At 33.4% G+C, this 23,329-nt stretch overlaps 2 protein-coding genes across 2 annotated transcripts; both read left to right on the forward strand.

Annotated features, from left to right (window-relative positions):
- Window positions 1-6,330: 6,330 nt before the first annotated feature.
- On the forward strand, window positions 6,331-7,087 carry LOC128181250 (uncharacterized). The gene has a single exon (XM_052849579.1). It carries the CDS (start codon window positions 6,341-6,343, stop codon window positions 7,076-7,078), a length of 738 nt encoding a protein of 245 aa, XP_052705539.1. The 5' UTR covers window positions 6,331-6,340; the 3' UTR covers window positions 7,079-7,087.
- A 6,041-nt stretch (window positions 7,088-13,128) lies between these two features.
- Window positions 13,129-14,618, forward strand: LOC128182144 (growth hormone secretagogue receptor type 1-like). The gene is made up of 2 exons (XM_052850755.1): window positions 13,129-13,142; window positions 13,368-14,618. The coding sequence occupies exons 1-2, from the start codon at window positions 13,129-13,131 to the stop codon at window positions 14,572-14,574; spliced, it is 1,221 nt and encodes a 406-aa protein (XP_052706715.1). The 3' UTR covers window positions 14,575-14,618.
- The last annotated feature ends 8,711 nt before the right edge of the window (window positions 14,619-23,329 follow it).

Below are 23,329 nucleotides of genomic sequence, written 5' to 3' on the forward strand. Positions count from 1 at the left end.
GCAGTTAACAACATATTTTTCATGAACTGCAATTGGATGACGTCAAAGGCACATTTACGAATATGCTTTACTAGTATTAATCAATACCTTAAGGACAGATGCGATGTTCCTCAGTTTTATATATATTTTATATATGCGGGTTATAAAGGTAGCGATCATTGCAGGAAAAATTTACATAACCCGCTAACGCGGGTTATGTATTTTTTCTGCAATGTCGCTACCTTCATATCCCGAATGAATCACCAAAGAAAGCATTTTATTGTTAAAATATTTACATTCTACATATTTTTGCATGCAAAAAGTGTGGAAAAGTACTGCAGTTATAACACTGTAGCACAAAGGGTACTGAAAGGTTAAAATGTCGAATTTTATTGTGTTTTATTATCATTTATAAATGGATAATAGGGCATACAAAGAGAACTTTGATAAGACCCCTAAAACAAACCAGGAGGTAAAAGGTTTTTTTTATTTGATCATTTGATGCTTTTTAGCAATAACATTCACAATTATGTAAAACAGAAAAAAAAATCCCCGAGACAGAAGATTATATTAAATGAAAAAAAAAATGTGCAAAATTGATATATATGGGCCCTACGTTAAAAATAAACACTCTTTGAGATGACCCCCTAAACAAAAGAGGTAATAAATGTCTATTTTTTTTTAAAAATCTAAAAATGATTATTATATCAGAAAAAAATTGGTTTCAAAAACCCTGAAAAAATTTGGGCAGAACAAATAAAAGTCAAGCTCGTTAAGCTTACCCAGAGGATAATACAGAATTATAATAACATATATACATAACTGATCACATTAACAAACGAGGAAAAAAGTTTGTGAAAAATGTAAAAACATGTATAAGCATTAAAGCCTTATGTATTGAAAGATGTAGTCTCAAAATTGCAACGATGTGTGCAAACAAATTTTCATAAAACGCTAACGCGCATTACTCATTTTGAAGGCACACACCATTGCAGTAGTGACACTATAATATCTTTCATAAAATAAGGATTTATGCTTAATCAAATTGCATACATTGATGCATATTGATAAATAGCAAAATGCCATAAATTTGCTGTTTATGGCAACGTTGACGTGAATGTGTTTAAATTATACATATAAGAAAAAAATGACACGTATTGTTATAGTTAAGAAAAATAAAATATAGATTTTGTAAAACGAAAAAACTTTTAATATTTTTTAAACATAATTTAGAAACAGTCATTGTTGCTTTATGCTACATAAATAACATGCCGGACTTTTATACAGTTAATATAAAAGTCAGCATGTTTCTCACTAATTCATTTTCAGTTCAACATTCAAAATGTAAACAAAAGCTTTGTTTACATAGCAAAGAACTGTAAGCTCTATAATTTGCATACAACTCTACGAATCACGCTCAAATGTTGGTGGCCTATTGATAATGCATTACTGAAGCATTAGTAACATTAAAATCGAAAAATATTTTTTTTTACCAAAATCATGACCATTACTTTTAAAGTTTTTGACCTTTGTGCCCGATTCTGTCAAGCATGTCAGTGCCAATGTGGCATTTTGGCACCCTTTAAAGCCTGAACAATTTTCCAAAAATCCACAGAGTTGTATGATATGATAGACCAATGCCTTGGAATTCTAAAATCATTATTGGTTTAGTTGTGTTTTACATGTACGTGGCGAGATTTTTACAAAGCATAACATTTAAACAAAATGTTTTCAAAGATGTATATTCCAATCTTACAATGTATAAGCAGTCACCCTCTCTAAGATATTGCTTGATGCCGAACGCATTAAACAGCCGTCAAAATCACAGGACTTGTACATTGTAACATATGTTAGCTATTGATTATGAAAGTAAGAAAAATGGTGTTCGATTTTCTTTCATCAATGAATAATTACTAAGTCTCGATCCGAGCAAAATCGGCAGATTGATAATAAGCTCAACAGCCGTCCAGTAAGTCATAACATATCATCTGATTTGAGGATTTGAGGTATTGATAAACTTTTTCCAGTATGGCTTCCATAAGCTAGAACATTTTGTCTCAAAACAAATTGATCAGAATGTGACATCAGCATTTACTAAAAACTGTTCTCTGTTTTGTAAAGTATTCTTTTTGGTCACATAAAACAGACTAAATTTAAATAACTGAGGGTAAGTATTGTACTAAATAAATTGCTTTTAAATTATTGGGACAATGACAATTCAACACTTCATCATCAAATTTTAACATGGTCATGTACAGTTTCAGACCAGTTTTTACTGAAAAAATGGAAAACCCCCAATCGGTTCAGTAAGGAAATACTGGTTTTTGGCAAAATGATCAATTGCAAGGACCGATAATGATATACTTTTACCCATAGAAAGTAAAAACCCTTTCAATCAGATATTTCTGCTCTCATTACATCTGAGTCATTGTGATGGTTACGTTTTGTTAATTGCACAAAGACATTAGCTTTCTCTTGTTGTAAATTGATTTCAGGCACGTATATGTAGGGGGGGGGGGGGGGTCATCCAAACAATTTTGACAAGCAAGAAAAAAAAGAAAGGGAAAATGTTACTTTTCAGCTTTTCAGAATCCTGAAAATCCTAAACTGCTAAACTGGGGGGGGGGTCACCTTTAACTTCAATTTCAATGTTCATTTTCTTATTTTCAATTTAACTTTTTTTTTACATGGTCACATAAAAGTGGGGAGCGAACTCCTTCTTAAATCAATTTATTGAATATAAATTTAAGAAAAAACTTTGCCCCCAGGCCCCCCCCCTTCTTCCGATGCTACGTGTCTGGATTTAATATATCACACGTACATGTATCTCTTAGGATGTAGCTGCAAGATACAGGTACATCAATTAAAGCGAGACAGAATATATTGACATATTTTTATCTAGCTAGGAATGCTAGCACAGACGTCAATGGCACAAGAAGTTGTCGCACCACCCACACACACACCAACACCAGCATCACCAATGTCAGCTCAGATAGAGAGGAGATTATACCGGGTAAAGCAATGAATTTAAAAGCACCTGTTCAAAGATCAAATAGAATGGAGGGACACTCCTCTGCTATATGGATTAAATGCTTGGCAGGGAAAGAGGCGACAGAAAAATAGTTTAAAATGCACATCATACCAAGGAGGAACGTGGATAATAAAAGTACTCAAGTATTGACAGGAGTTTATTTTATCAATTACCATTTATTTTAGAATCAACAAAACATGTATGTAATTTTGCATGGCAAGTAATTTTTTTAGCTGTATCAAAAAAAAAATATCAATTATCGGGCTTTGTCAAGAAGAATTTCGAGTTATAATGCGAGACGGAAAACCCCATATGAATCATGTTGTGTAATATTTAAAGATTAGAAAATAAAGACTTATTATAAAGAATTAACGCCAGCATGCTCTACGATGCTTTATGTATGAGAAATCGAAATATTTCTGGAAAACTCTATCCAAGCAATCGTAATTACTCGGTAATTTCCGCCAGCGGAAATGCCCGAGTAGTTACGACTGTGACAGCGAACCACTGGCGTAGGAATACACCACGAAAACTCTAAATTGTCCGTACTATGTAATATCTGACTATTTTGTTGTGTATAAAATGTTTCATTGAAAAACAACGCTTCTGAATTCATTACATCGAATTTATCGATTATTTTCAAGTACCGTAAGTCTTGTCAGTGATGATGATTTGTACTTACGTCCAAACATTTTTTCACCTCGTTTTGCCAGAGTTACGTAATCTTTGAAAGTTTTACAACTTTGAGGCAATGCCATTTTATAAAAGCTCGGCAAATTTCATTAAAATCGATAATCAACAACTTAGTGTAAGATTAAGGGGGTGTGCGGCCATCTTGTACATTTGAGGATAAGAATGTAAACATTTCTTGAACTGGCTTGATTCTGCCCGAAAGAGGAAAAAATTGAAAAAATCCTATATTATTAAAATAATGAATGTCACTGACAGTGAGTGTTGTTGTGTCTGACAGCGCGCCCGTGTCTCTGACAGTGACAGTTATCAACACAGTCCGCTCCACCACAGTCAGCGTCTCATAGTTGATGGAGCTCGCAGTTTGTACAACACCGGCTGTTTAAAAGCTGTACAATACGTAGAATTAACGAACAAATTTTGTTTCCGAACTAAAAAGCATGATGAATCAAAATATCAGTGTAAAAAGGTGGAAAATCTGTCAAATGCTTACAAGTTGACATAACATAATGGTGAAGTAGCCCCCCCCCCACCCCCCACCCCCAAGGTAGGGCTATAGATGGCACAGTAGGTCAGGAAGTCAATGTTTGGTGTATACTGTCTTCCTAGCTCACTTAGATTCACACATTTTTGCATAACGACAATAACAGGGCTTTGAATTATGTATTAAACTGTGTATATACACGTATTTTACTGATAATATGTTCTTGTCTCCTGATTCGACAACGTGTTTAATTAGTATAAATTATCCACAACATTTTTCACTCTCTTTTGAGTACTGTGTAGATTTTCCTGTAAACCCTTTCAGTCCTTTGATTCAACGGGAAGTTTTAAATCGATTACGGGTTACGCTTTCGTTTTGTTCTGTAGTATTTCAAGCACATCGGCAACAATCTCCAGTCGACCTGTTTGCACTTCAGGTAAGTGATGTCAGGCTAGCTATAGCGTCAGGTAAATGTTTTCAAAGATTATAATTTTTTTCATAGAAACAAGTACAGTAACTGTTCATAAATATCAGATACACGCGCTGTAGACGTGACAGTACGTGTACAGACTAGAACAAAAAGTATGCTGCTGATTTACTTTCACTTTTAAGAATAAATTGAACAAGAGCTGAAATTGCGATTCATCATTGTGTAAACATACTGTGGATTTAATGATTTTTGTATCAGTAGAACTACATGTAGTAAATAACCCGTCATAAGGATATTAATTTCGATTTTGCCCATTTCTGCCAAATGTAATTTGAAAATATAGACAGAAACGACTGCAAAGGCTAGATATATGTAACCCCTCACCCAATGCCCCGGCCTTACACGATGTTTTAAAATTCTAAATGAAAAAAAGAAAGAATCTGTTGTTGTTTCTTATTTTGTTCTATCTGTATTACTTTAAGTTGTGTTGATGCTCAGTCGGCCAATCCAAACGTCACGATCGACACGTGTTGAATTTCTTATCGTGATCGAAAGAGAGGCTACTTGATATTTGACACAGTAATTTTTAATCAAAGTACTGAAGAACTGACAGGAGTTGGTTTTATAGACTACAATTTATTATCGACAAAGTTCCGAGCTATAGACAGAAAAAAACATATGAATCTCGTTTTGTAGTATTCAAAGACTGAATTAACGCCATCAAACTCACCAATGCATTATGTATCAGTAGCCGATATATTTCTGGAAAAGTGTATCAAAACAATTTTTAACAAACAAATTATGATATTAGTAAAGTATGGTCTACGCTAATACTGGTGCTATCTTTAGATTGGATACTATTAGTATGCCCCGATTTTAAATTCTACTCTAATTGTTCATACTACATGTATTTAAAATCTCACTATTTCTAAGGTATTCATAACAAAGTTTCCTTGAAAAACAATGCCTCTGAATACATTACATAGAATTTATTGATTTCAAGTACTACGTTGTGTCAGCGGTGATGATTTGTGCTTAGGTCTGAACACTGTTTTATTTCCGGTTTGCTAGATAATCTGCTTGGAGATTTGATCAAAATCAACTCCCAAAAATCTGATTCGTTCATTAAAAAAACCTTTAGTAACTTAGTTTTACGTTTTACTTGAATTTATAAGATAAAACAAGAAAAATTACTACATTCAAATATGAACCAAAACTGATTGTTAAAATTTGGCCTGTTTCGAAATAGTAAATATCTGATATAGTATATGCATTAATAATTCCTTTACCTTATGCATGCCCATTTAACCTTGTCAAAAACATCTTTTCAATGTATAAGCAAAATCAACTCCCCGAACTCTGACTCGTTTATTTGAAAACCTTTTTTTTTCTTTTTCTTTCTTTTTTCATGGTTTTACGTTTCACTTCAATTTATAAGATAGAAACGTTAATAAATTCAAACATGAACTTAAAATGAATGTAAAAATTCGGCCTATTTCGAAATAGGAAATATATGATGTATTATACGCATTTAGTATTCCTTTACATTATGCATACCCAACTAAACCGTGCCAAAACACCTTTTAATTGAATAGGCCAAGAATTATTCATGAGAGCACCAAAATTAATTAACATAAAAAAAAGAATTAGTGATCAGGCACATGCACGGTATTTCCTTTTAGCTCATGTTTGACGCTATATGATTATTGTTTTAGGTACAGTGAGAATGACACACCCTGCAGCGCGTTCCGTCCACCTGTGGTTTGATTTGCCAAAGAACGCAAAATGCGTCTGTAATGAAGTATGCGTCTCCGAATCACAGACAGGGAGCTATTTTTGCGTCATCGGATTCAATCGTGGATACAGCGGTATACAAGAGCTGTATGATGGAAAGAAAATGGCAATTTTCTCTGTGTGGGACAGCTCTTCAAATACAGATCCCCCAGAGGACAAACGGGTACAGGTGACGTACAGCGGTCAGGGAGTTGAAGTGTCACGGTTCGGAAATGAAGGAACAGGGGGAAAGACCATGATGCCTTTAGAGTGGAAGTTGAACGAAACTGTGCAATTTAAAATGGAAGCTCAAGACGTGGATGGTACCTGGACCGCCTACTCTTGTTATGTTAAAATGAACTCTTCAGATTGGTTTCATATGGCAACAATGAAGACGATTGCCAACGGAGAATTGCTAAATGGAGTTTACTCATTCGTAGAAGATTTCCGTCGTGACGGCGCCAGTCATTGCGAAATTCGCAGCGCTAAATTTGGCGACTGTTACAGCAAGGCAGACGATTGCCAATGTAAATGCCAGAAGGCGACATTCACTGCCGACAGTTCAACGCCCACGCTGAATATCGATGCAGGGTTGTGTGGAGATAAATTTTACTTGACGACTGGAGATGATACAAAAAACACGAGTACACAACTCAATTGTTGCATCGCCAAGCCACCTGAAACGAACTAAATCCCCAAACTGTGTAAATGCTGATCCTGATGCGCGAATCCGGAATAGGTAATGTGGAAGGTACCTTCCCCATCCCTTTCCCGAAATAATTCCAGCATGAAATCACCGTTTATATTGGAATTCATTTTCCAGAATTCGCGCATGTTAGTGGACTGGTTGCTGGAGAATCAATGTATGCGACTTTCACTTTCTTTTTAGTATTTTATGTGTTTAGATGTATATATCATATAGAACATATATCAAAGACTATTATTTTGCATGTTAGAAAAATCATGATGAAGAATTCAATATATATGAATCTTGCTTTTTCATTTTACATGTACAAAATGTATGTCACCATAACCACGAAAATTCACAATAAAAAGGGATGAATGGTTTAATATGTAAATACACTTTACGATATTTTACTTTACGATAAAACTTATATGCAAGTTCATCACTATATTTTATTTTCAGACACGTTTATCTTGGCAATGAATAAGGTAAAAACATAGTACATATAATTTTTAGAATGAATTGAATTTTAAGAGAGACCGATAGTGGTGACAAATGTAAGATCATATTTTCTTCGAAACGCTATTCGAATACACGAAAAGTTATGTATAAAGATAAGAATAAAATGTATAGATATTTGAATATTTCCGTCATGTTGACAGCGTAACTTTTGAGTTTAGTGGGATGGTGTAAATAAAAAAAAATACAAAATTCACAACATGACAAAATTCATCATGCAAGTTTGTGATTTTGTATTTAGACCCGCCCAGTAAATTCGAAATTCTCAACATGACATTTCCTTCACTAAACAATATATTTTATGGCAAAAAATCATATTTTTGATTTGAAGGTAAATCTCTTGGCTGATTTGTTTAACACCCAATCTCCTTACCATGAGTTCTTCAAGCTACAGGGAAGTTTAGAATCCCCTTCCCCCAACACCTCTCTCTCTCTCTCTCTCTCTCTCTCTCTCTCTCTCTCTCAAGTAGGTATAGCACGGTTTTGGAAGCGGAAGAATGATAAATCTCTCATCCTTTCCCCTACACTCCCCGAAAAATCATCCCTCCAAAAAAAAAAGTAAAAAGGAAAAGCTTACTCCTAATCAATGGTCGGGGGGGGGGTTGCTGTAGATATCAATGCACTATACGAAAACTTTAACAAACAGTTCACTTATTGTTTTAACTTTATGTACAAATGTATATAAATATAAGTACATGTAAAAGGTCGGTTGAAAAAAGTGTCCCTCTTTCCTGTTACTACGTGTCTAGCTGTCTCTCTCCCCTCTTAACTTCAAGATTAAGACCCACGATATCTAAGTAGAATCTGCACGTCATCTTCAGATTACAGCTAGTCATTGTTATGATACAGCACGCATGTAGGTCGTTCCTCTCATTTTGAAACATATCTGACAGACGAGTTTACCAGTTGGTGAAAGCTGCGGTTGATTTAGAACTATTTATATGGTTGTATATGTGTTCCTCATCAGGTAATATGCATCTTTGCAGATGATTCTTAATTCTTATAGAAAATAGGGAAAATCTTACAATCTTACAATACTCGTATACATTTTCAATTTGGGTTTTGAATAACCCATTTCACCACCAAGAAAAATGGAGTGCAAGAAGTAAAACAAAAAAGAAATAACGAAAAAAAAAAAATTAAACAAATATTTGTTAATGCATTGTGGAATACTTATTCACAGAACACATCTTATTTAGAATTTCATAAATGACTATACATAATAGGAGTCGATATAGATATAATAAGACGTTACTTATACGTTACATATATATTGTATAAGCTGTACACAAACATCTCTAAAATATTGACGTCGAGCAATTAAACAGCCATCGAAGACACAAGGACTTGTAACACATGTTAGCAATTGATTACGAAAGTAAGAAAAATGTCTTTCAATTTTCTTTCATTGCATCTGTAAGAAACTGTATCATTGTTCAATATATATTGCGACAAAATGAAAATAAACTCTCAGTTAGTCGTATGTTTCTTTTTCTACAGATTAACTGATTTCGTGATTCATGATCATGCTAAACTTTCCCTATATGGGTACCGAAAGTTAGGATATTTTGTCTCGAAACACATTTATTAGAACCTTTCATCATACTTAAAATCGTAATTAATGTTTTTGTTTATTTTATAAGTGTTTAGGCTTTTTAGTTGTTTTGTTTTGTTTTTTTTTTTTGTTTTTAGGGGGGGGGGGCATAGCTTCATAGAGATTGGCTTTATAATTCAACATCTGCAATGATGCTCTATTTTATTAAATGACATTATCTACAAACATCATGTGACCAGTTGCCTGTCTCCCATAAAGACAATAGTTATATTCTCAATGCAAATAAAATTAAACAGAATAAATAAAATATCTAAGGGCAAGTGTGAAAATGTTTAATGATTGTGACTAAGACTAAACCAACACTTCATAATATTTGAACATGGTCAAGTAAAGTTTCAGACTAGTTTTCTCAAAATATTGAAAGAGATTCCCTCTTTTTTTGTAGACTATATATACAACATGTATTTTGTCAAAACAACCACAGGCCGATTTTTTTATTTGCGTTGTTATAGCCCAAAAAGCAAAAACTGTGTATACAGAGTTAATTTCGTCCCGTTTTATTTTCGCCCTCTACACTTGCAGATGGTTTCGCCCTGTCTTAAGGTGCTGTTACAAGACATTTCTTTTAGTGAAACTATATGATTGCATTTATTAGTATGGAAGCCATTTTCTGTCATTTGGAATTGCTCTAATACTTTCTTTGTTTTTTTTTAATTCATCAGGAAAATTCAAAATAAAAATGAAATGAAAATTTTTAACACTATAAAACTCATTTCAGATGTTCCAACAGATGACTGATATAAACGAAATATTTCGGTCGGTTTTTTTAATCTTAAGATATAGTCGATCGGAAAATTTTATTCGTCTTAATTTTGTCTGCGGAAATGTCACCTCTAAAAGTCATCTTTGACAAACATTAATTTTTTTACTTAACAGACAAAAAAGACTTGACAGAGGTGATTATGAAATTTGAACAAAACAAAAAAAACCCCCAAAACAACTACCTTCCATATGACTTAACGTGGCCGACATTTGAAATAAGAAACTTACTATCATTCGACTTTATACAGTTTACGCTCCTCTAATTTAATATAGTACCTTAAAAGAACAAGTTGGTATTATATATTTTCATGAAACTTCACAAGTATACAAGAGTTTGTGTATTTAACATGTTGTTAAAAAATAAAGAGTTTTTTTTTCTATTTTAGGTTTTATGGAATAAAAGCCAAGTGAACCTCCTTGACTGAGCATTTGATTACATTTATTTTTACATTTTCCAGTGTCTTTGCCTGTGATAACGCTACTTATCGATTTTGTACTATGTAACCCATTACTCCAAAATAAGGAATCGTTCTGTGAATATTATGCGATGATAACTTGTGATCAAATCTATCATAAAGCCCTTCACCAGTCCTCATAATAATCAAAGAATGATTCTTTATTACTTAAATATTACATGCATACCAAAGTCAAGCGCCAAATATACATATACCGTATAAGTACATTTTGCTCCGAGTTTTGGTTTGCGAAATCTTCGATGTATTCTCAGCTTAGTTACTGTGGAATCATTTAAATTCGTGGGGGCCAATTTTCGTGGATTATGACTTTTTTGCTCATTTGTGGGGATGTAATTTCGTGGATGCATAGCCTACTGTTTCAGTAACAAAGATAACTCTTTCTAAACTTGTTTTCGTTGAGGATTTAAATTCGTGGGAGAGGGCTACCCACGAATTCCACGAAAATTGAGCCACCACGAATTTTAATGATTCCACAGTATACACTGGTTTTAAGTACATACAATTTTTCAATTTCAAAGGATAAAAAATTCACTGAGTACATGTTGTTATTATACAAGACAGGGATATTGCGAGGGAGAGAATTATTTCTTCGGTATTTGTACGGTTTTCTCACTTATTTATATATTACACCGCACATGGACAAAACTGGACATATTTCATATGTAGGAAAGCCCATTGAGCTAATTTTCGTAGGTAAAATAAAAATTATTTCGTGAATTAACGCGAAAATTTCACGATTTAACGCTATATATATATATATATATATATATATATATATATATATATATATATATATATATATATATATATATATATATATATATATATATATATATATATTAATATAGTTATTTAATTCTATATAGTCATTTCAAAACCCTTTTGAATAAAAATGTTTGAAAACAAACACCTTTTAGTTTTAAATCATGAAATACTTATTATTTATTCTTATTATTATATCATCCATATTACGTTGTTTTATGAAGACAAAATCATGTTTTTTACATATAGATATTAATAAATCTGATAAAACTTCATAACATTTTTAGATGTTATATGTTCCAAGTAGATAATAAGTTAGAGCATCATTTTTCATTTGTTCGCCGATCCAGTGTTCGAACAGGCATTCATTATCTTTTTCTTATAAAATTGATATGAATTCAACCGTCGGGAACTTTTAAAATCTTAGTACTGATTTTTAAATGACATATGTAATAAATTTAGAGGACGAATTTATCTTTCTAGATTTGAACAATAGCTTGAAAATTTCAGTTCACAGTTTGACTTATTTTTCTGATAATAAAACTAGACGTTAATTTATGTCGCGGCGATATAACATATATTATAACGTTTTGAACAATGATATTTTTTCAATTCTAAAATGATACTTAATAAAACTTTTAATTCGAATTAAAATTGTTATAATTAAAATATGTTGATGCCTCATTTTCTATAATATAGCGCCCATGTGAATGTGAAAAGCGCGATGCATTAGTACTAAGATTTTAAATATTTCCTACGTTTGAATTTATATCTATTTGTATAAAGTTTAATCTGATCCATTTACATCTGTATATGCTGAGATTAATATTTTGTTTTATTTAAAATTAAATATGTTTGTTTTCAGTCATTGTTTTTCATAGGTGACTTCTTCACTCCCTGTTGAATTTCTGAACAAATACATATATCTATATCAAAAAGGCCAACTTATTACTATGTTTTAATCATAACAGATATATACATGTAAAGTCATATTTTTACAGATCCTCGTCCTTTGTGTAACTCATTAATTTGACTAAATATCGCACTTCAAAATATTTCCTTGAATACCTTTTTACATTTAATAACCGCCATTTTATAATACACGAATGTATAAGGAAATAGAAAATCGAGAAAGATAAAATATGATTTTCTCCTGGTTTTGAAAAAAAGCTATTTACACAAAATTTTATATCAAATTAATATGATCTATCTTAAGCAGCAATTTATGTTTAAAAGAGATATAATCTACATATCAAAATCAAAAGCTCGTAAATTATGTAAAGTCTATGAAAACATTTTACTTTTATTGGTTATTGCGACTTATTTTGAAACAAACCATAATTTATGACTATAATTAAAATAAGTTTTAAAACAAAAGACTCTCTTATTCTCCCTGTATTTGATCACAAACAGATTATTCAAGTGAGTGTAAGCATTCTCATTTTTTTAGTGTAAATTTATATGTTACATATATGTAGAAACTTTTTGATACGTAGTAATCGTTAAAATAACTTGCATGCAATAGGGTGCATTCACAGTAAGGTAAAATTATTTAATAACGTCTATGTCTAGATCTTTTACTAATTAACAATTTTTGATTAAATCATCAATGCGCCCATTAGTCATGGACTTTTTGACAATTAAAAATTGATCTAGATCTAGACTTGTATATAGATTTGCATATAAGTTCCTTTTCTGGAAGGTGTGTGATGTCGAGACAGATACACACGTAACTACCCAGGTAAAGAATAATTATTATCTTCTTCCAATCAACAATTAGCGAGTACATTAAGAGACACACAGAAACACGCCTGATTGGCACACATGTTATTACTTCTAAGCAGAGTTTCGACATTTGGCGTTAGTATTGTATATAAGAAGGACACGCGTGTTTAAATGTTTATTATCAAAGACAGATAAAGATGGTTCAGAATAGGTAGATATATTTACCTGTAGACTGTGTATGATCATTAACAAAAATTATCGAATATCGGTAAATGCATGCTATTATCTGTAAAATTAGTTAAAGACTAGATTAGCATATTGGAACAAGTTCAAATATAACCAATACTACCGACATCATTTTATTTTTCCCTTATGAATATACTTGTTGTTTTATTTTATTATTTTTTTTAATTTTGTTTTTGATTTCTTATTACAGCAGCAGTTCGATAGAAGATTATATTCTTTACGACCATCAAAATACCTCTGTGATTTTTGAACGCCTGCAAGACTACATGATGTCCCCAAATATTTCGTTAGATATTCTGGAGGAAGTACACATTAAGTTGCAGGCAATACTTTCGTCACAAGAAGGTCAAGATTTCATTAATGAGGACACCACTGATTTATTCCGGACTCATAAACTGCAGCGAAACCTTAAGTTGTATCTATCACCAATTCTTTTGGTCATTGGTTTGATTGGAAACACATTGTCCTTTGTGTTCCTTAGGTACGACAAAGAGAAGAAAATGTCCATCAATGCTTATTTGTCGGCACTAGCACTGGCTGATATCATGGTTTTGATATCTGGATTACTCTCTCTATGGGTGCAGGAAGTAACTGGGGTGGATTTCTTCAGAAGTGTCGATATCTCGTGTAAAGTTTGGAATGTGATCGCATTTACTTCCAGTATATTTTCTGTGTGGTTGATTGTTGCCATTACTGCTGAAAGGTTCATAGTCGTCTGCTTCCCTCTGGCTGCACACAGAATTTGCAATAAAAACAGGGCAATTGGAATCATTGTCTTTCTTTTGGTATTTAGCGTGTGTTTCAACGCACACTTTCTGGTTACAACGGGAATAGTTAACATTGGCAGCTCAAGACTTTGTGACGCCTTGGATGGTTATAAAACGTTTATCAGGAAAGTTTGGACATGGGTTGATGCCACTATGTATTGTTTCTTCCCTTTGTTCATTATTTCAGCGCTTAACACGGTTATCATTTCAAAAGTTATAACTGCCACCAAAAAGAGGCGGAATCTGCAGCATCTTAAGCGCAGTACGTCGGTGGGTTTAAAGCAAAGACAGAGGCGTGACATCAAACTGAATGTAATGTTACTGACTGTGTCGATTACTTTCTGCATATCCTCCACTCCGATGGTTATTCTGATGGTCACAGAGGTTCTATTCCAGAAGAATGCATCACCCAGAAAATCAGCGGCACTGCTTCTGGCGCGAACCATCTGCGAGCTGTTGATGTATGTCAACCATTCCATTAACTTTTTTCTGTACTGTATTAGTGGGCAGAGCTTTACTAAAATTTTCATGAAGCTGATATCGTGTAGAGGAAGATATCATTCGCTGTCGCAGTATTCTTTCAGGAGAAGGTCTAATGTGATAATTACGAGCAAAGACACAGGTTTCTGATAATCATGTAGACAAATTTAGTAAATGAATTAAAAAAGTTTTTCCACTTTCGTACTATGTCTCGCATCTTATTATATAACACCTACAGTGTATATGTTTAAAACATGACCACAACAGATACAGACACACATTCACACGATGGTTTTTGGGAGTTGATTTTAAAGCTGCTTGGTCCGATTTTTTTGTAATTACATTATCAAATTTTTTTTCTTACAAATCATTTATCTTAAAAAGTTATGGACTATCTCCTATTTACACCAGCAGAATCAGTCTCCTTTCAAAGTTAGAAATTTTCAAAGTAAATAAAAATAATTTCTCTTTGGGCAAACGAAAAAACAAACCAAAATGCATCACGGGAATGTTTAGAAATGGAAACCGCATGGTTTCGTCCCCCGAATGATTGGGGTTATTCAACCCGCATGCTATGCATCGATTGTAAAGGAAGCAGACTTGAAATATTGGCTAACAAAACGTACACATGTTTATTTGTAATTTGTCTGATCCTTTCGACCTTTATTTAAAGCGATGTCAAATTCGTAATACAACCATACCCGTCTCGTCGTCAGGGTGAAAATTAACATGAGGCGAAATAACGCAGTACCTTTTAATGTCGTTTGTTTTGTTAGCAAATTTTGTACGTATTTTTATTCATTGAAATTTGGCATAATTGACGGGTAAAACTATTGCAATGTCTATTATTATACATATACTAAGCATAGCCATCGTTTAAAAGCGTGCATAAAATTTGATATAAAATCGGACCAAGCAGCTTTAATCAACTCTCCTATGCACTTACTCGGGCAAACCGAAAGTGAAACAGTGTTTGGACCTAAGCACAAATCAATACCGCTGACAACACTTAGTTCTTGAAAATAATCGATAAATTCAGATGTAATGTATTCTGAAGCATTGTTTTTCAAGAAAACATATTTATCAGTTCCATGAAAATAGTAAGATTTTAAATGGTACAAATAGTTTAGATATTTTTGGAAGTGGTATGTATTCATACGCTAGACTTCAATGTACTAGTCTCGTTTAACCAGACGCTCGGATGTCTCAGTTAATATCCGACAAAACAGAGTCTCTCTTGCTTGTCGGAGATAAACGGAGACAGTCGAGCGTTTGTTTGAACAAAACTATAGTTCAATCTTGCCTTGATCCATACAATTTCTCAGAAATATTTCAATTACTGATACTACTTGCCATGCAAAATCACATATTGCTGATTTTAAAATAAATGATAATCGATAAAATCAACTCCCGTCAGTACTTCAGTACTTTGATTCTTCTTGGTTTCAAGAAACATTAGGTGACGCAAAATTTACAACGATTTCAATATGATAAACCAGGAATGCATAAGTTAAGATGACTAGATGGTCTTATGCATTTTTAGGTTATAATAATCTCCCTAAAAAGAAGAACTCTGTATAAATGTTTCGCAAAATATTCAAATTTCAAAACTTACACAGAGGGATTTTTTCTTTACTAAATGATAAGCGTTTACTCCCAGTACCTGATGGTAAATTTGCTCTGTCTCCATAAGTTATACATATTTTGAGAGATAAATGCTATATTCACCTAACGATTGACAAAATCATTAAGGAAATGATTCTAGAGGATGTCTTCTGGTGCTAGAACTATTATGACTTCATAATTGATTTGATGAATCTTTTCCGTTCTTTACGGCTTTAAAGGAATTAGGTCGAAAATTTAACAGTATTTTGACATTCTATATTTAATCATGAGAAAAGTAATCCCGATATCTATATTCAATTTGACATCATTTGAAAGAGGAGGTAAAAAGCTTGTTTAATGTCGTTTTTGGAGAGACAGTAGGCATTCCAGATATATTTCATTTGTCAAAAATGGACAAAACTCCGAGATTTGTTACTTTTAATTATCATTCATATTTCTTAGAAAATGGTTGTTTAAAACGTAATTAATCATTGTATTTACCAAACAGTTAAGCCCCGGTACACCCTATGAAACAAAGATATTGTTATGAAGCATCATTAAAAGAATTTATATCTTGAATTTCATAAACCTGTAGGCACCTTTCATTTACTAGATCTTGACCTTATAGGTATATTTGCGGTATTATGCATTTCTCTGCCCAAAAATTAAAAAGAGAATTTTGAAAAAATTATGTTTTAGTTAGTTGAAATCATAATATAAGTAATTATGTAAAATGTGAATACCCCATTTACGTCATAATGTATAATGTGTCTTATTTTGATAAATTAACGTTTTTGAGGAAAAAATGGGTGTTTTCGACGGATTTTTGACTGGGAAACACAGAGCGCATGTTTGCTCAAGCACCACTTTTACTAGTGTGTATAATTACATTTTTAAGAACAAAAACATAATTTATGTAAAGAGCATACTTGAGTAGACCTGCGCTCTTTACTATCAAAGGCAAAATATGAAGGAAAGATGACAATACTTTCATTTAATTGTTTGCAAAATTGAGAGAATTGGCCAAATTTTGTGACGTCATAGATGAACAGTAATTGGATAATGATAACTCATATGAAGATTAATGTGATAGATATCTTCTGCATAATGTTAAATGAAGTTTTGATATTGATACAATACTATTTTTTTAATTGGTTGAAATTGGGGGCAGATATTTGAATACCAAATTCAGTCCATTCTATTAATATTTGAAGAATGCATTGCAAGTTTTATACACGTACATGTATAATTAAAGTTTATCAATGGTTCCTGGAGAAGATTCTTTTTTACTTCAAATGCTGAATAATTATGTCATTACCTTTTTTGCATTCGTTTAAGGTGCCAATTTCATAATATTGATTCATATTTTATGATATACCGATGCCCTCAATATATTGAACCAATTTTGTTATTGGTACGTTTCACGTTACAGGCTAAATAGTGCTCGTTTTAAAATACCGTCAGTTTTCCCACTTAGTGACAGCCAATGTTTACGTCAGCCGCTCGCTAGACTCAGTCAGCGGGTAACTTCGCACGCATCAAAAGCATGCCACCGCCACATCAACGCATGCGGTAGAAACAGCGCAATTGCACTAGAGATAGTACACTGCAGGTCGGAAAACAATTCTTTTGCTTATTTATTCTAATATTAAGTATTATTAATATGCATCTTTGAAATTACTTTATAAAAATGTAGCTGAAACATACCCCGACACTCAGAGAGAGAGAGAGAGAGAGAGAGAGAGAGAGAGAGAGAGAGAGAGAGAGAGAGAGAGAGAGAGAGAGAGAGAGAGAGAGAGAGAGAGAGAACGCGTACGATTAAAACGTGCAACTGCATTAAAAATAGTGTACTGCAGATCGAAAAAAAACTCGTGATTTTAAGATTTTGGTGACGGTGGAGCCAGATTAAAAAAAATCACCTTATTTGGCTAATTGTATTCGGCGCGTCGACGCGCCTGCGCAACAGATTTTGTTTGTTAATTAAATTATCAATTATACTATTTTATTATCATCGGGTACGATGTTTCACTCTTCCAGATTAAGAAGCGAACAACAATTGCACACAAGGTTGATGCACAAAGTAATAAATAATCCTGACATCGATAACATTGATTAGAATTATAGAAAACTATTAGAAACACTGAGTATATGAAAATAAAGATGATAAATGAATAGGAAAAAGAAATCTATAAAACATTTTGATACTTTGAGTTTTGTTTCAAATTTGTTTAATGTGTACGATAAAATACTATTTTAAGTTTTTGTCATTAAACTTCTTGTTATTTTCATACAAAGCTAAATACCACTAGAAATCAGCTTTATTTTATCTCGAGAGCATGATTGGGTGCTGTGGAGTGGGGCAAAGCAGCTTAGCCGCTAGCTGATGTTTAAAACAATGTACAGTTCTTAAACATTGCAATAAAGAGATACAATGTAGTTAATAATTACTACCTTTAAAGTGCAAAGAATTATCATATTATTCAGAGACATAAACATCATGTTATCTATTTCTCTGTCTTATTAAGGTGGAATAACACACTCAAATTAACAGTAAGTTATTTGATTATGAAAGATATAATGATAGATAAACTATACATATGTCAAATAAGCGAAAAATTTGCAAATTGGCGATAAAAATGAATATCAAAAAAATCAATTCATTAAATAACAACAAAAGCTCCTGCAGGATTCGAACTTGGGATGTACGGATCAAAAGTCCGACACGTTATCCACTCGAATATGGAATAATTTTAATGTTAGTGTCGATAAAATCCTTTAATTAAAACAAAATCTCGTTTCGATCAGAGGTCAGCCATTTTGTGACGATGTGTTATTCCACCTTAAAGAAATATTTCAACGTCAGACATCCGTGCACTGAACCACCATCCCACGGAGAAATCGTACGCGTTCTCTGGATAAATATTCATTGATCATGTAATAGGATGCGGATTCTGGAGAGGGAACCATCATCCCGAGAAACGAAATTTCAACGCTCCGATATTTGTATCTAATAAATTCAAGCTCAAATTTCACTGAAAACTGTGTTTACATTTCTATCAGCAACCTGTGACGACTTGTGTTGAAGTTCTACGAAAGATAACTCTTCCTTTCCAGACCCCGATTTATATGTTTATTTCCCGACTTGGCTGAAATACATGACTGGCCTTGATTCAGTTCAGATTTTCCGTACTTGTAATCCACAAATGCATGACAGTTAATAGATTTCTAAGCACGTGCATTTCAATCACCAGGAGAATTCGCATCAGCTGAGCCGACGTGACGTTCCCACACCTTCGAATACCCGTTGCATGCGCGGATCCAGAAATTTTTTCCAGGGGGGGGGGGTCCGAAGGATAATTGTGTTTTGCGGGGGGGGGGGGGGGGTCCGAGGCATATTTTCGCGATAATTTTACTATGTAAATTTAATAAATTTTCATTTTCCAGATCCGCGCATGCGTTGGCGACCAGAGTTTGACCTGGCCTGTTGATTTCTTAGTCAACGCTATCCGGTCACATTGTTTACAAGCATCACTGATTTTCATTAATAAACTGTTGAACAAATACTGTCCTCTCAACCAATCGCTAAGCCCCTAATATCTATTCTAAGGGTATCAACTGCAGATGGACAGAAGAACGCTCCATCTCTTCTTTCTTTCATCATCCAAATTGACTACACAACTCAACAAATTTTACCATTTGTCGAGTTTGGCAAGGTACATGTAATGACTATCGGGCTTGATATTTCTCGACATGAATGTAAGCGATAATGCTTTATAATAAAGAAAAATCGACGTCATTTGAGTGTTTTAATACGGGAAGATTTTCACATGAAAAAAAAAGAGATGAGATGAACGCGCAGGCGCACCGACGCGCTAAATACAATTAGCCTCTTATTTTTGTTCTGAATAATATATGTCGACAAGTTGCTGTCCTTTAAAAAAGAACTGCAATACGTGGACCATTTGCATGTGTTTCCAACGAAAACGTGAAAGCCTTAAAATTATCACAGATTCCACCGACTCTAGCCCCCAGCTTTTAACCACTAAATTTGTACGTTGTATTACGTATATATATGTAAAGTTTACTTTTAATCTCAGAATTTAAAGGGTTCATACTTCTAAAATAATTATGATCTATATTAATGAAGATTGCATGTATAGTATCAGGCATTCGGCGAATTCTAATTTTTGCGCACACATTACGCTTCGCACTACTTTGTTACATATAACTACGTTATGCAGTTACAGCTATACTATAAATGTGTAAATCAATTTCATATTTTGATGCATCTTTCTTGAGATTTAAACTTTTATACAGTGACATAATTATTCCATCATCTATTATATACAGTCGCATTCAATCATACTTAAATAATTTTAATCGGGAAGTACTCTAGCCTCGCCTTCTATAAAAGTGAAGTTAAGCTACATGTGTATTCGGAAATCAACAAAACATTATAAATTATGCTATTTGATGCATGCTGTAGTTTCGGCATAACATTACCTTATTTCATAATACTGACAGTTTATCACATGCCGATCATTTCTTTAAAGCTGCTTGGTCCGATTTTCTTGTAATTACAGTATCAATTTTTTTTTCATACAAATCATTTATCTTAAAAAGTTATGGACTTTCTCCTATTTACACCAGCAGAATCAGTCTCCTTTCAAAGTTAGAAATATTCAAAGTAAATAAAAATAATTTCTCTTTGGGCAAACGAAAAAACAAACCAAAATGCATCACGGGAATGTTTAGAAAGGAAACCCCTTGGTTTCGTCCCCCGAATGATTGGGGTTATTCAACCCGCATGCTATGCATCGATTGTAAAGAAAGCAGACTTTAGAAATGTTAGCAAACAAAACGTACACATGTTTATTTGTAATTTGTCTGATCATTTCGACCTTTATTTAAGGCGATTTCAAATTCGTAATACAACTATACCCGTCTCGTCGTCAGGGGTGAAATTCAACATGAGGCGAAATAACGAGGTACCTCTTAATGTCGTTTGTTTTGTTAGCAAATTTTGTACGTATTTTTCTTCATTGAAATTTGGCATAATTGACGGGTAAAACTACTGCAATGTCTATTATTATACATATACTAAGCATAGCCATCGTTTAAAAGCGTGCATAAAAATTGATATGAAATCGGACCAAGCAGCTTTAAAAGGAATACTTTGTTTCTGTAATGTTTACCGACAACTTTACAAATACAGCGCCTTTGAACTTAGATGTGCCACAGGGGCTTGGTTGTTGGATAGTGAAGTTCTTAATTATTTGTTCCATCTAAGATTACCAATCTTAATAAATTTTTTTCTTCGGGAACAAATAATTAAGAACTTCACTATCCATCAACCAAGCCCCTGTGAGATGTGAATATGGCATGGAATCCCGGTCCCGATTCAGATAAACCTGTGCTTGCCTGGTTCCTTGAGCTACCCATTACGTACAGGAACCAGGCTAGCTCATGCGCAGGCTGAATTTTCCCCATAGCATCCGGTTTAACCTCGCTTATATATTTTCTGCGTGGACCTCAGGGTCCACGCAATAATCATAGTTGCAGCCGATTGATCTCATAAGAATGCATCTCTGGGTTTACCACTAAACCCCATACAGGTTAGTGAACTAAGTACTAGTATGTAAGCTTTGCTGCAGCATCTTTGCTGATTAACAAATGTTGACGGACCGTAGTATTTACCGCTCGTGACTTGAATGAGAGAAAAGAGATAGAAAGTAAGAAAGTGAATGCATCGATACAGTTCAAACGTGTAAATAACTTGTGACCTGCAGTGTTCAGGAAATCAAAATAAAAGCAAAATCTGTCAGTAAACGCGTGTATATATGCTTGCATGCATGCATGCATCATATAAATGCATCATATAAATATATGTGAATGAAAACTAAACAATCCTTATGCATAATCGTGAAGATAGCGGCATTTCTTTGATGCCGGCAAAGCGACCCAGCCAGCTCTAATGCAGTCTTACTGCGTGGGAGTTTCGGGGGCATGTCTTTCATGCCGGCGAAGCGACGGGCGTCTCGATTTAGCGAGCTGTTGACAAAAACAAGACTGTCACCAAGTGGAAAAATTGATGGTATTTTGAAACAAGCTCTCTCATCTTTAAAATATCAAAATGCTATCGAACAATGATCAACAAATGAGAACCAAAAGGTTCAAGCACGATATGCAAAAACTAGAAGATGTCAGAAAACGCAAGAACGTCAGAAAGCTCCGACAAACAACTGAGTGCTCCATGAACATTCCAACTGGACAGAGCCATAAAAAGAAATTATAAGTGTCGAGAGTACTGCCATTACGCTTCGTCGGATCGTTCTTTTCCAGTGTTTCTATCATTGCAGACAATCCACTCTCTTACTGATATTGTTTCTGGCAGGAATACAGCGTTTTGTGTTTTTTTCGTAATCGTCGGGCTTGTAGTTTTTGAATTACATGTATACGGAAACGCATCAGAAGCGAAAATTAATATTCAAGAAATCTGAAATTATGTGTATAGGTTTAGGATGTTTAAAAGATAAAATGGAAGGCGTTTATGGTATTTCCGAGACAAATATAAGGAAAATACTTGGTATATTTTGGGGTAAAACGATAGGAGACAGAATGTGAAATTTCAAACTTGAAAGACAAGGTACAAAATATTATACAAATACTTAATTTGTGGAGACAAAGAGACTCAACAATTCAAGGGAGGGCAGTTGTTCTGAATACTATGTTGACGTTAAAGTTGTTGTATTTGATACCTTTTTAATCAATGCCCAAATGGGCAAGAGAATCAATACAAAAAGATTGTTAAACAGCAATACTTTTTTTGTAGAATTATTGTGAACATTTTGGTGTCATATAAAGCAATTGTTGGTGATAAACATAACGGAGTTTAATGCTGAATGATATTCATCTCAAAATATTATCATTTAGACTTAAATCTAGTAGCTTACTTTTTTGTAAATCGAATGATTTTTGGGGGAAACGCATTTTTGATTATTATCAGTCAAAAATATGTTCTTTAGGAGTAAATATAGAAATAATTTTACTTAGATTGTTTATTCAAAACTAACTTACATTAATTCAGTTTTACAAGGAACTATTTAGCGCATGGTATGCTAAAGAAGACGATGTGCTATTTAACGGAAAAGAAAGTAACGTGATGGTTTTTGTCTGAAGTAAAAAAAAAACAAGGGTAAAATGTTAAATTGGATTTTATTAAGACGGGATTACACATGTAAAACATATGAAGTTATACCAGATTGGTCCAATATCCTGTACCAAATATTTTGTGGATAGA

Source organism: Crassostrea angulata, chromosome 4, assembly GCF_025612915.1.
Source record: "Crassostrea angulata isolate pt1a10 chromosome 4, ASM2561291v2, whole genome shotgun sequence".
Lineage (NCBI taxonomy): Eukaryota > Metazoa > Mollusca > Bivalvia > Ostreida > Ostreidae > Magallana > Magallana angulata.

Excerpts from the sequence above, each read along its gene's own strand:
- LOC128181250 (XM_052849579.1), top strand. The coding sequence starts at position 6,341 with ATGACACACCCTGCAGCGCGTTCCGTCCACCTGTGGTTTGATTTGCCA.